The following is an 11,976-nucleotide window of genomic DNA, read 5'->3' on the forward strand; positions in this document are numbered from 1 at the left end:
TGCATAATAAAAAGACTAAAAGAACGCATAATTTACTTCGTGTTTTTATTTGGTATGGTCGTTCCTTATAATATTTTTATATTTGTTTATCGTTTGGGAGATCTATGGCAATTCTAGTTCTTATGAGATAAAAAGGAGATATTTCAAGAAAGATAAGCCAGTGCCCTTAGTCCATTGTAGAAGATAAAAATAAGATATTATCTAAATTGCACTATATATACTTATATTTTGCTAGGCAGGCTATTTTACTATAAAAGTTGCACTTATTATGTAAAACTATGTTGATTCGATAGAAATGAAACATCTCCTTTTCAATAAAGACGTAAAAACAGTGTTTTAATTTAGGATATATTATTAAGAAATTGTATTAATTTTAGTTATTTAAGTATATAACATTGGTCATGTCGTCTATGAATTTATTAACATTAACACAACAAAAATAAAACTATTTAGTGTAAAGTGAATTAAGTGCACACGCATTAAATATATCTGAATCAACATTGGAGCGATAAATGCTCGTAAAACATTTCTAATAAATGCATACATGATTTAGCTTATGTATAACAATAACAATATTAATGGTTACACGGGTAAATACGTAATATGTCCAACATTTAGTAAAACACACAATTATCTGTATCTACGTATAACAAACATCATTTATTTTTAAAAGTTTAATGATTTTATTTAAAATGAATTTATCGGAAAACGGTAGATATTTTTTTAACAATAGGAATAAACGTTACGTACATGCATGTAGTACATAGGTCCAAATATAATAAATTGTTAACAATGGATCTGTGTATTTTCAACTACGTTTCTCTACAAATACGAATAGCCACTGACTCTACATCAGCATAGCATGTTTGATATTTTTATATGATATACGTATATATATTATAATTATGATATTTTAATCACCATAATCTACATGATATATCAAAAGCTTCTACAACTACCTACATTTAAACAATCCTAATTTTTATAAATAACATAAATAGTTTTGTTCATATTGCATTTAACATCTCAATTTCATATATTATGTTGTTAATATTGAAATAATAGCTCTTAATACTATGATTACTTCTTATAGATAAATTTTACTGTTCTCGCGATAAGCACAAACTATAAGTACTTAAACAAAATTGACAGACATTAGACATAGTACATTTTTATAAAAATAATAAAGTAAGTAGGAACTAAATAAAACAAAAATAAAAAAGGAGATCAAGGATAAGATCCTTTAAACATATAAAACTCGCGTAACATAAATGCGTATATTGCTCATTGCTGATATAAAAAAAGGTACAAAATAATAAAATTTTAATTCACACAAGGAATGTGAATTTCTTTACAAACCAAAGAAGGTTTATTATCAATAATTATCAATTAGATACAAATTACTTATATCATTTTATCAGATAAATAATGAATAAAATCTAATAATGGATAAAATCATAAAATATAAAAAAAATCTCAGGACATCTATTTAAAATAATTTAAAAGTGTTCTGGAAAACGACGGATTACTCAACCACAAAATAAGTGCAAAACCGAATAGAAAAACATCAAGAACCAAAAGTAGGAACAAATATAATACTTATACATATAAGAAACTTTCGATGTATACATTTGCTATAATTTCATATGCAATAAACATCACAGCCAATACATAATACACCAATTAATAACGAAATAAATATAAGTCAACGGATATTTAAATGACGATATCGCGTTCTTTGCATTTTAAGCATCTATCTTTTGGCAAAGTAGTTTAGCTAACTGGTCGTGGACGCGCAGGCAAAGGTGGTGGAGCGCCTTGGCGTGCGGGTACAGGCGGCGGCGGGCCCGTCGGAGGGGGAGTGTTGCTGGAGGGCGGCGGCGGGGGCGGAGCGCACGATGGGGGAGGCATCATTTCCGCCGGAGGAGAGCTTAACGAACTTTGAGATACAAGAGGCTCAGGTGTTATTGGAGCCGGTCGGGGTGGTCTCGCAGGGCAAGCTGCCGGCGCGCGGGATGGAATAAGTGGCGTTGGAGAAGGTGCAGGGGGCCTACTAGGTTGTTGTCGTCGAGGAGTGGGAGGTGCCGAACGTAGGGGACGCTCAGCAGGAACTTCCCCAAATAAAGGGATTGTATTGTTAGTACACAATCCCACTTCAGATCTCACAATTTCTATCCAATTTGGCGATTTAAGCGAAACGCGCAAGGGTATTACAGATGATGATATGGTGCCTTTTTGAGCTGCGGCTAGTGCATTTTGTCCATCTCTGAAAGTAATACTGAGTGTATGATCATCAATAAAACGCACTAAAGTAACTTCGCCAAATGTAGCCAATTCTTGTAATATTATCGCCATTAAGTTATCATCAAAAATGGTATCATCACTATCAATATCTTCGACTGGTTGCACAATAATGCTAGCATCAGGAGGTCCAAGATCTTGAACAACTTCGTAAAATACTTCCATACATTTTGTATAACTGACTTGTAATACCTCTATTTCCAAAATTGCTATTACTGGACGATGATCACTCTGTTTCAGTTCAGCTCTACCATAGTGAAGTAATTTACCGGCGGCTAGTTGTGATGTTGATTCAGGGTCAATCGTATGCTTTTTACTTCTCCATAAAACACGATCCGTCCAAGCTGGCGCACGACATTTTTCACTCGTGTCATAGTCGTCACTAAACAAATCATATTTGTATGTGGGAAGGAAAGTAATTTCCCCTTCAAAACAATTTTTGAAAACTAAACCTTGCGATTTTTGACGAGTTAGTTGGTCCTGTTCCAGAAGCCTTTGTAAATTATTTTGTGCTGCCAATAATCTTGTTTCTTCTTTATCTAGGTCGATGCGATAATTAAAATCACCACACCAAAATACAAAGTCATGGGAATACAAAGATCGACCCATGGGAAATGCAACTTTTCGAGTGATTTCTGTATAATCTGCATTGCGCTCACTTACTTGAGATTGTCCAGCAGCAAAATGAGCACAAACAAAGCAAAGTGATGTACCATAAATAACTAAGCGAATAGCTACTGCTCCCTTATTGCCAGTTGCTCCACCAAGTCCTGTTTTAACTGAATCTAATGCAACATCCCTTATGTGGGGTATAAGATCTTTTCTAGCAAAAACAAATAAACAAACTCCAACCAATTGATGGCTCGAGAGCAAAGTGTAAGATGCATCTCGACACAGTACTTTTTCTAGTTCTTCACTCCATGCTTTTGCATTATCAGAACTTGCTGCCATTATATTGCTGGCATTTAAATCAACAATTTCTTGAAAGCCTATTGCAAATATATCAGAAGGATGATCTTTAAGGTTCACAGTATTTACTAGTGAAGAATTCGGACAATCCAACAACCAATCCGCTAATGACACATCTTTGTAAGCTAGACTTCTAAAATGTTTTCCACCATTGACATTGTAAGTGCCAATTGTAATACGGATACTACTCGGTTGGGTAAACTCATTTGCTCTGCGACACATCTCTCGCAGCACTGCTGTAGATGTATGTAAAATATTTGAAGGCAATAGTATCCTGGTACGATCGGCAAGTTCTGAATTTAACGTTGAACCTAACAATAAAATATCTATTGCTTCTTGTTTTGAGTTGTCTAGCAAATTATTCTGGATTGTTCTAGCAGCAGATCTCGCCCCATCTATTAATTTGGAACCACCCTGAATGGCTCCGGTACCAGCATATATTTTGGATATCTCATTGCCATTATTAATCCACATTTGTTTGAAAACTTCCTCAAATCTATTAACATTTTGTTTTTTATCAATGCATTGAAGTAACATTAACTGTATTGCGAGCATCTCTAGGCCAATAAATGTCTGTATGGAGTTTGTTCTGTCTAAACAATCCAAGCAATTAGTTCTTATTACACCTTTTTGCACATTATAAATATCAACACCTTTAGCGCTAAATATGCTGATGCTGTCATAGTATTTTTCTACAAACTTTTTAAATTTCCCCAAGGCCGATTCTATTGAAGAAGCTCTCACTTCCTGGTGATAATCAAAAATAATCTGAACTATATCAGAATGAGCAGATTCATTTAAATGCCTTTGGAATGCATTGCTGAGATTAGCTTCTCCTTCTGTACCTCCTATCATACTTGATCCAAGCAGATTTACAACAAAAATAGATCCATAATTACGTTTTAACTGAGAAAAGTGTCTTTCACATGCACTTGTGGATGCATCATACCCTCGGGACATTTTAACTTTGTGTGAACCTACTTGTATACCTGGTTGCTCCCAAAAAAGGGGGACAGATCCTCTTGTTTGTATATATGAGGAAACAGAGTCATCCACATAAATAGCTTGCTCAGTTTCAACAAAGTTTGCAACATTACCATCATCATTGCAACCTCTAACATTAAATCTAGTTCCAGCTCTCTCACAACTGAGTCGAGAAATTAATACTGCTCTTGCCACACGATGGCCGACATAAATTGTGCGAATTTCGACAGATCCGCACATTGCACGGGTAAGCCAGTCATCACAATCAATTCCAAATCTAATAAGATGGATGAATAAGGTTCTATTCCAAAAGAATCTGTTATCTGGACTGGCTCCTTTAGCTTTTCTTTGGGCGCACAATGTAAGATCAAAAAGATTATCACTGGTTTTACCTGAATTCCAAGAAAAATAAAATGTTCCAGAGTTTAATAATTTTCTTACTTCACTAACCTTATCTTCTCCCTGTGTTTGATGAAATAGTGGTAAAAATTGAGATTGCGTTATTTTAAATACTTCATTGTCACCCACTTTGCCGACAGAGCTGCATCCCGTTACAAGAACAAGATACAGCATACAACTTTCGCCGGAATTTAGTTGAAGAACTCCCAAACACCCATAGGCGTCTGCTATTTTGTGATATTGTTTACGTAAAGTATCTGTTTCTTGAGAAGACAGGGAAACAACAGCTTGCGATTCGAATAAAAGAGCTGTATCTTTATTTCTGTGCTGTAAGATTATACTGTAAGGATTCGGTGGTGCTGACTTCTCTAGCACTTTAAAGCCTTTTGACATAGCCATTATGTATTGAATAATATCTAATGGTCTAGTTTTAAAGCCATCCGCCCCCTGCAGCCGATTTATATCGCACTACACTGAAATAAACACAGGCAACAGCGATCACTTGCGATCCGTGATACATTAAATTTTTGAATCAAAATTCAAATGTCACACTAATCAATTTCAAATGTCAATACGTCACTGCCATTGATTATTTTTCTAAGGATTCAGACACAGAGCAAGTAATATAGGATTCAGATAGACGACTGTGTAGACGACTATGAAGTATGAGCGGAAGTATACCAACGAAATTAATTAGTAATAAAAATATATTGAATAGTGAAGTCCCATGTCCCCTAGTGGGGGTAAGGGGCAGATGCATTATACATCTGTTTCACTGATCGATTTTCTTTAGGGACAAGTAGGTCATCAGCCTACGCTCACGCGTCAACCACTGTACCAAGGAGGCGGCGCGCTATAAAACTTTTTCAAAAATTTTAACCGACTCCAAAAAAAGGAGGAGGTTAAATGAGGAGACAAGCACTAAGCACTTAGCCCGTGCAAGCCGGTAAGTTTTACATTGGCTTGGCACCGACATCAAACCTATTTAATAAAAACTTTAAAAAGCACATCTAAATTTTTTTATTTTTTGATATGTTATTAAGAAAACTATTACAATGTTATATTTAATCAGATAAATAAATTGCAATGACCAATCATCCCCTAAACACAAAAATTACTCAACCATGAGTATTTAACCCACTGTGGCTGAAAGGATAATAAAATCAAACAACCTTGACCTTGTATTTGAATCACAGAATCATCTCTTTAATATAATTAGATAAAAATTTCGAATAATATTCATATTACATTAATTAATATTAAGAAATAACTTAGAAATAACAATATTATACTAAAATAAATAAACATTTTTACAGCTACTTTTATAGACTTTTTCCTAAATAATTATTTAATAAATTTAACCTAAAGGCTAAATTCAACATAACTTTTATACAACTGCAAAGATTCCAGAGGCACAGTTAATTTTCCCGTACTTCGTTGAACATAGTCAATATAGATTTCCTTAGAAGCCTTTGTGATGGTTGGTGGAATGGTATCAACAGAACTGTCGATGGTGAACGCACTGTTAACTGTCATTACGATAGGTATATCAGGCTTGTAGCGGGGGTTGGAGCGTTTTTCGAAATTCACGTAGCGTTTGTACCTGTGAATAGTAATTATAAGATGTTTGGAATTTAGATATTTTTCATAACTTATTTGAAGCGACTCATTTTGTTAAATGATTATTTATAATAACGGTCGAAAAGTACCTACTTAGATGAAGATTTATTGTATGAAAAGTAAGTATAACATAATAATTCTTGGTAAAATTTAATCATATCACAATATTTTTACAATGAATCCGAATCCATAGTTTTACAGTCGTGCAATAAAATATTAAGTTTCCGAAACACAACTCTGCATAAGGCAGAGTTTTCTAATGAACGATACAACGCGGCTCGAACATTTTTGACGACTTTTTTAATATACGACTTTTATCTTTATTACTTACCAACAACATTTAAATTTAAAATTTAACTTACAGCAACATATCCCGTTTGTTTGGCTCAGTAACAATTGGTTTAAGTGTTCGTTTAACAAACAAAAATGGCGGACGCTCGTATGTGACTTCCTCTTCAGGTTTCGAGATCACTGCACTTGGTGACAACGGCTGGCGAGAGCTCATGGTGGAACTAGTCAGGTCATCGTCTGACGAAGAGTCGCTGTTTGAACTAAAAATGCAAAAATAAATTACTAAAAATTCATTGCCAGGGGAGAAATAAAAGTAGATTGATGAAACCATTAAAAATTTTGGGCATTTTTTGACAGCAGATCGTTGTTTTCGGGTTGCTTTTCGAAATGTTTCTTTAAATTTTTCAAATAAAATACATTTAAAAATAAAAAATTAAAATATACACAAGAAATCAGTCACAAAAGATTCATTGAAATTGACCAAAAATATTAATCCTGATTTATAGTTAGATAATAAAAACAACTAACTCGCTGGAATTATTAGAAGCGGTGCTGGATCTGCCGCTAATAACTGGGTTCTTGGAGGCGGGGCCTTTCACCGCGTACGGGTTCCTCCCGCGAACAACAAACGGGCTCAAGTTCTCCGCGAACGATGGTGTTATGTCGCGCAGTGTATGACACATCTGGGAAATTATTTTTTATTAGAAATTGTTTGTATGATTTTTTAGAGGACCACAATTTAAGAAAATCGACTTAATGCATTTTTACAGATACCACATTCAACAAGAACATGGAAAAGGTTATCTTAAAACAGAAATAGATATCATTGTTTCTCAAGTTTTTTACGTTCATATTTTTATTTTTATGAAAACCAGACATCTTCAGAAGCAATGGGGTGTTAGTGAAATATTTTTAAAAACTCTTTGCTTGTGCTATTAAGCTTATATGATACTAGCTTCCGCCTACGACTTTGTACGTGCATTCCCGTTTTTCCCCGTTCCCGCAAGAATTTCGGAAAATACTTTCTTAGAGGATGCCTACGTCCTAACATCTACCTGCATGCCAAATTTCAGCCCGATACGTCCAATGGTTTGGGCTGTGCGTTGATAGATCACTATATCAGTCACCTTTGAGTTTTATATATAATAAATATAGATTTACAGTTGGAAGGATTATTAATTATTAATAATAAAAATTACAATTTAATGAGTAATTCGAATCCCAAAAACGAAAAATTCCATAAATTAAAAAAAATGCTCGAGACTTATTCCTTTTTCTCTCTCACCTTAAACTCAAAACTTTCTATAAACACGGTGTACTCAAACGGCCGGTTATACTCCTGGTAAGGGTCGACCATTTCCAATGCAGTATCACCTTGCATACCGATGATCTCGCAACACAGTTTACGCATCTCATTACTTGGCTTTGGCAAATAGCGCACCACTTCATCGTCCCACCATTTTGTTAATGATCTGATTAAAAATACATTATTATCCAAATACAATTAGACTAAAAACAACAAGAAAATCATGCAAAAATTGTCTAAAGCAAAACTCTGCCTACGCGTCTATTAGGCAGAGTTTTCTAAAGAGCGGTACAATATACTTTAAGCAGTATTGTCACGAAATATGCTGTAAATTTCAATGAATGTTTTATACAAGGAAGTTGGACATTTTAGGCGAAATTTTAATAGGTTGTTGTGAGTCTTCTATATATGTAGATAGTATTAAAGTATGCCAATGCTCAAAATCAACAAAATTCTCACCTCCTATTAGGGATATAGACCATAGTTTCAGGATGATGCAGATAGTAATCAGTGGGATACACCCAAATAGCTGGTCTACTTGGATCAGGAACAAATAATCCTAGGAATAAATTCATTGTGTTCTGTTTCTCAGCATCTGAGAATGTGTTGGAGTAATATCTACTTAATGTCTGCATAATATCGTTACCGTGGGATGACCATGGTGCCGTTTTACGGTAGGTTTTTATCCTGAAAATAAAGTTTTTATTGTAAAGGGCATCATGTTTTTTATTTGGTTTGAATTTTATCGGAGCAACGTTATTTAATATTACAATTATTAATACTGTACAATTTTTTTTTAACTCAAAACAAGCACACGTGTCAGAAGTGAAACTTCTTTGGCAAGATTCATAGATACCAAAATCGTCGCCTTACTCCATGACGTGACGGTATTGCCATTACGCGACCTTGATATTTTACTCTCAACGCGCCTAAATAAGTTTCACTTCAAAAATCTATGGTATTCTTTATGTCCACACTTTATAATAAGCAATAACTTATCACACAATTGAACCAATTCCAAACCATAAATTAAACAGTTGTTTTCTGAATGTGTTAAATGTGAATACATAATAAATATTATCCTTACTTACCTATGTACTAATTGAGATCCGCCATATTGCAATGCTAAAGTGTCGCCATGATCTTCGTATAGACCTTCAAGAAGTCTAGCACAATCAGAATCAAATTCAATAACTGGTTCAGCTATAAGCCCCAAGGCATGGAGCTAGAACAAAATCATATCTCTTTTTAGTTGTAGGTACAAAGATGTTGTTTAAGATTTTTTAAATAAGAGATATTATAATGTCCCAAACGCAACCTCTCTGTGCAAAGGCCTAATTTCTCTATCAGAACTAACTTCATGCAATATTGCACTCGAAGTTTAAGTAGGTATTCTTTAATTAAGCAACGATTATTTATCTCTATGAGAAGAGCCATCAATGCCTAAAATACACATGAATACATTCATATACACAAACTTTTTCAAAACAGTATGAGCAATGAATAAGAATAAGATTCAATACCTGATACGCCAATACACACTTCCCAATTGCAAACTGGGCAGTATTAGTTCTATCTAGACAGTCTACACAATTGACGCGAACTACGCCCGTTTGTAAGCGGCCCCCTTGGTGACCCTCTATGCCCATATCATCGCTACACCCTTTTGTGCTTAGAAATATTCCTGTGCGCTTTACCACTGTACGAGCTATTGCTGATAATCTGAAAAAAAAAAGTTTTATAAACATACTTATATTAATATTACACATTAAAATTTTGTTCAAAACTTGTTATTTTCAAATAAAAAGTTGATCCATATATTATGCATTACTTAAATTTTCACTTACAATTAGATCAAATTGGTTTTGTTTTTAATATGAAACAGTAAACCAAATAATACATTAATATCTATGAAAAACTTACTTATCCAGTACTTTAGCATCAGCCCCTTTATTAATCCTTGCCATATCCAAGTGGAAATACTGAATGGCATGTTCAGGGGGTAAAAACTGGTTGAGATATTTGACAGCATTGCTTATAACTTCAGTTAATAATGATTCATGCTTCTTCTTCTCTCTCTTTTTAACCAAATTTAGTATCATTATTGGTGAACCGTATCTCTGCATGAGGTTATTGAAATGCTTTGCTGGTATTTGTGCGTAAGGATCACTTCTATCTATAGATATAGCTGGTTTTGGAACCATCTTTGATATGTCCTGTGACCAAAAACTTGGGATTGATCCTCTCATTTGCACGAATGAACTGAATCTAAAATATTAAATAATTATTGTAATATATCTTAGTGTTTGTTTTGATTTAGACATAAAATTATAAATCAATTAATTGTTTCAATACCTTTTTTTATTACTTTATAGAATATGATAATTTAATACTTTATGGAATGAATGCAGAGGGAGAAATAATTTTTATTTAGGTTAAGTTTTTGTATATATTTTGCTATCAACCATCAGTAGTTTTACTACAATAGCATACATATAATTATTAATATACAAACCTGCCATTAGAAAACGAGGAAATCATAGAATCATGTACAATCTGTTCTGTTTCTACCTCATTAGCAACATCACCATGCATATTCGCTCCTCTCTTCAAGAACCTGGTACCTGCATATCTGTTACTACGTCTGGCTATTAGAGTTAAGTAAATAGGTCTTCCAAAGATATTCAAGTTGCTTTGTTCTATAAAACCATGTATGATGTAGAGGATCCAATCTGGATGCAATTGTGAATGGACTACAGATAAGAGATGACTGTTCCAAACAAATCTCCACTCAGGTACTGCACGCACACCAAACTCCAGTTTTGTTGTATTATCACTAAAAACAGATGCATATTAAATATACTATTTGTAAAGGATATCCTAAACATTATCAGTTTGGTTTGTAGGGAATAATTTGGGTATTACAATTTATCCTTCCACAATATCATTTAGAAGTAATATTGTAAACTCATGAACATCCTATTTTTAGAAATCTTTTGGAGGTTTATGAAATATAACATACCCCATTTTTTCCTGCCTCTGTTGCAATTGCTGCTTCCAAGTCTCAAATATGTCTTCATCATCATCATTTTTATTACAAGTACAATCATCATTGACTTTAGAGTTTATATTAGAATGATAAACTGCTGCTGTGACTGGTTCAGGAAATAATGCAGGAGCTAGCTTTCTTGGTGGAGCCATATTCATTTGTAATGTATGTGTTACATCATAACTGTAGCTATAGTAGAAATTAGTGGACAAATCAATTGCAAGGAACATTTTTACATATCTTTGTTCATCTGGATCTTGTGGTCTACTGGTATCATTAGGAATGTATATCATAGCTGTGTCTTCTATTTTGTAAATTGAATGTGGGCCGATCAAGGCAATTTTTCGACGCTTGGTCACTAGAATGATATAGTACCCCTCCAAAAATCTGATGAATCCTAAAATATTAATTTGCTTAAACCAAGGTCCTTACATAAATACAAAAAGTATTGTCTTTTTTTAAATATAATAGTAGGATACAATAAAACATACAACAAATCGATTACAGTATACTAATTACTTACCTTCCAAAATGAAATCTTATAATATATATACAAGTGTGCCAGTTTTCTATTATGAAGTGTAGCATGTAGTATAAAAAAAATAATAATGATGAAAAATTTACCGACAATTCCAAAAGCAGACACCAATTTGTTAAATCCAACTGATCGAGTTCCTTTATTGCCAAAGCCTATCATGTTCAAGAGCTGGTGTATTTCTTGTTTATTATATTCCACTTTATCATCCACCAGTATTAATTCTCTAGGATCAGTCCGATCAATTTTTAACACACGAAATCTAGTTTGAGTGTTATTCGATCCTATGAGATAAAATCTCTGAGAGAAAAAACAATTTTATGTTTTATTAAACTTATCGTTTATTTCACAATCATATAGAAACTACAAAAGATTAGAGTACGCACCGCTTTCGTCTCATAAAGTGCAATTCTCTGAATAGAACTAATAATAGGGTGAAATAGAACATTTTGTTTAGACATTTTTTATTGTAAATAAATAATTTATAGACTGCTACCGTTTGTTCTTGATCAAGATACCGAC

At 33.6% G+C, this 11,976-nt stretch overlaps 2 protein-coding genes across 2 annotated transcripts; both read right to left on the reverse strand.

The window, feature by feature from the left end:
* Window positions 1-402: 402 nt before the first annotated feature.
* On the reverse strand, window positions 403-5,196 carry LOC123693983 (synaptojanin-1). Its single transcript, XM_045639265.1, has one exon. The coding sequence runs from the start codon at window positions 5,050-5,052 to the stop codon at window positions 1,774-1,776; it is 3,279 nt and encodes a 1,092-aa protein (XP_045495221.1). The 5' UTR covers window positions 5,053-5,196; the 3' UTR covers window positions 403-1,773.
* A 630-nt stretch (window positions 5,197-5,826) lies between these two features.
* LOC123693985 (polyphosphoinositide phosphatase) lies at window positions 5,827-11,976 on the reverse strand. Its single transcript, XM_045639270.1, has 12 exons — window positions 11,841-11,976; window positions 11,544-11,754; window positions 10,893-11,316; window positions 10,386-10,706; window positions 9,794-10,138; window positions 9,394-9,592; window positions 8,962-9,095; window positions 8,330-8,557; window positions 7,850-8,036; window positions 7,093-7,247; window positions 6,636-6,824; window positions 5,827-6,256 (listed from the first exon to the last, which is right to left on the reverse strand). Exons 1-12 carry the CDS (start codon window positions 11,913-11,915, stop codon window positions 6,016-6,018), a joined length of 2,709 nt encoding a protein of 902 aa, XP_045495226.1. The 5' UTR covers window positions 11,916-11,976; the 3' UTR covers window positions 5,827-6,015.

This window comes from Colias croceus, chromosome 8 (genome assembly GCF_905220415.1).
Source record: "Colias croceus chromosome 8, ilColCroc2.1".
Lineage (NCBI taxonomy): Eukaryota > Metazoa > Arthropoda > Insecta > Lepidoptera > Pieridae > Colias > Colias croceus.

What these genes read in the sequence shown, in the direction of transcription:
- LOC123693985 (XM_045639270.1), bottom strand. Translation starts at nt 11,915, where the DNA reads ATGTCTAAACAAAATGTTCTATTTCACCCTATTATTAGTTCTATTCAG. An exon ending in GTCTGCTTTTGGAATTGTCG is followed by an intron (nt 11,317 to 11,543) that starts GTAAATTTTTCA and finishes TTAATATTTTAG; the next exon opens with GATTCATCAGATTTTTGGAG. An exon ending in GATGCTAAAGTACTGGATAA is followed by an intron (nt 9,593 to 9,793) that starts GTAAGTTTTTCA and finishes TTTTTTTTTCAG; the next exon opens with ATTATCAGCAATAGCTCGTA.
- LOC123693983 (XM_045639265.1), bottom strand. Translation starts at nt 5,052, where the DNA reads ATGGCTATGTCAAAAGGCTTTAAAGTGCTAGAGAAGTCAGCACCACCG.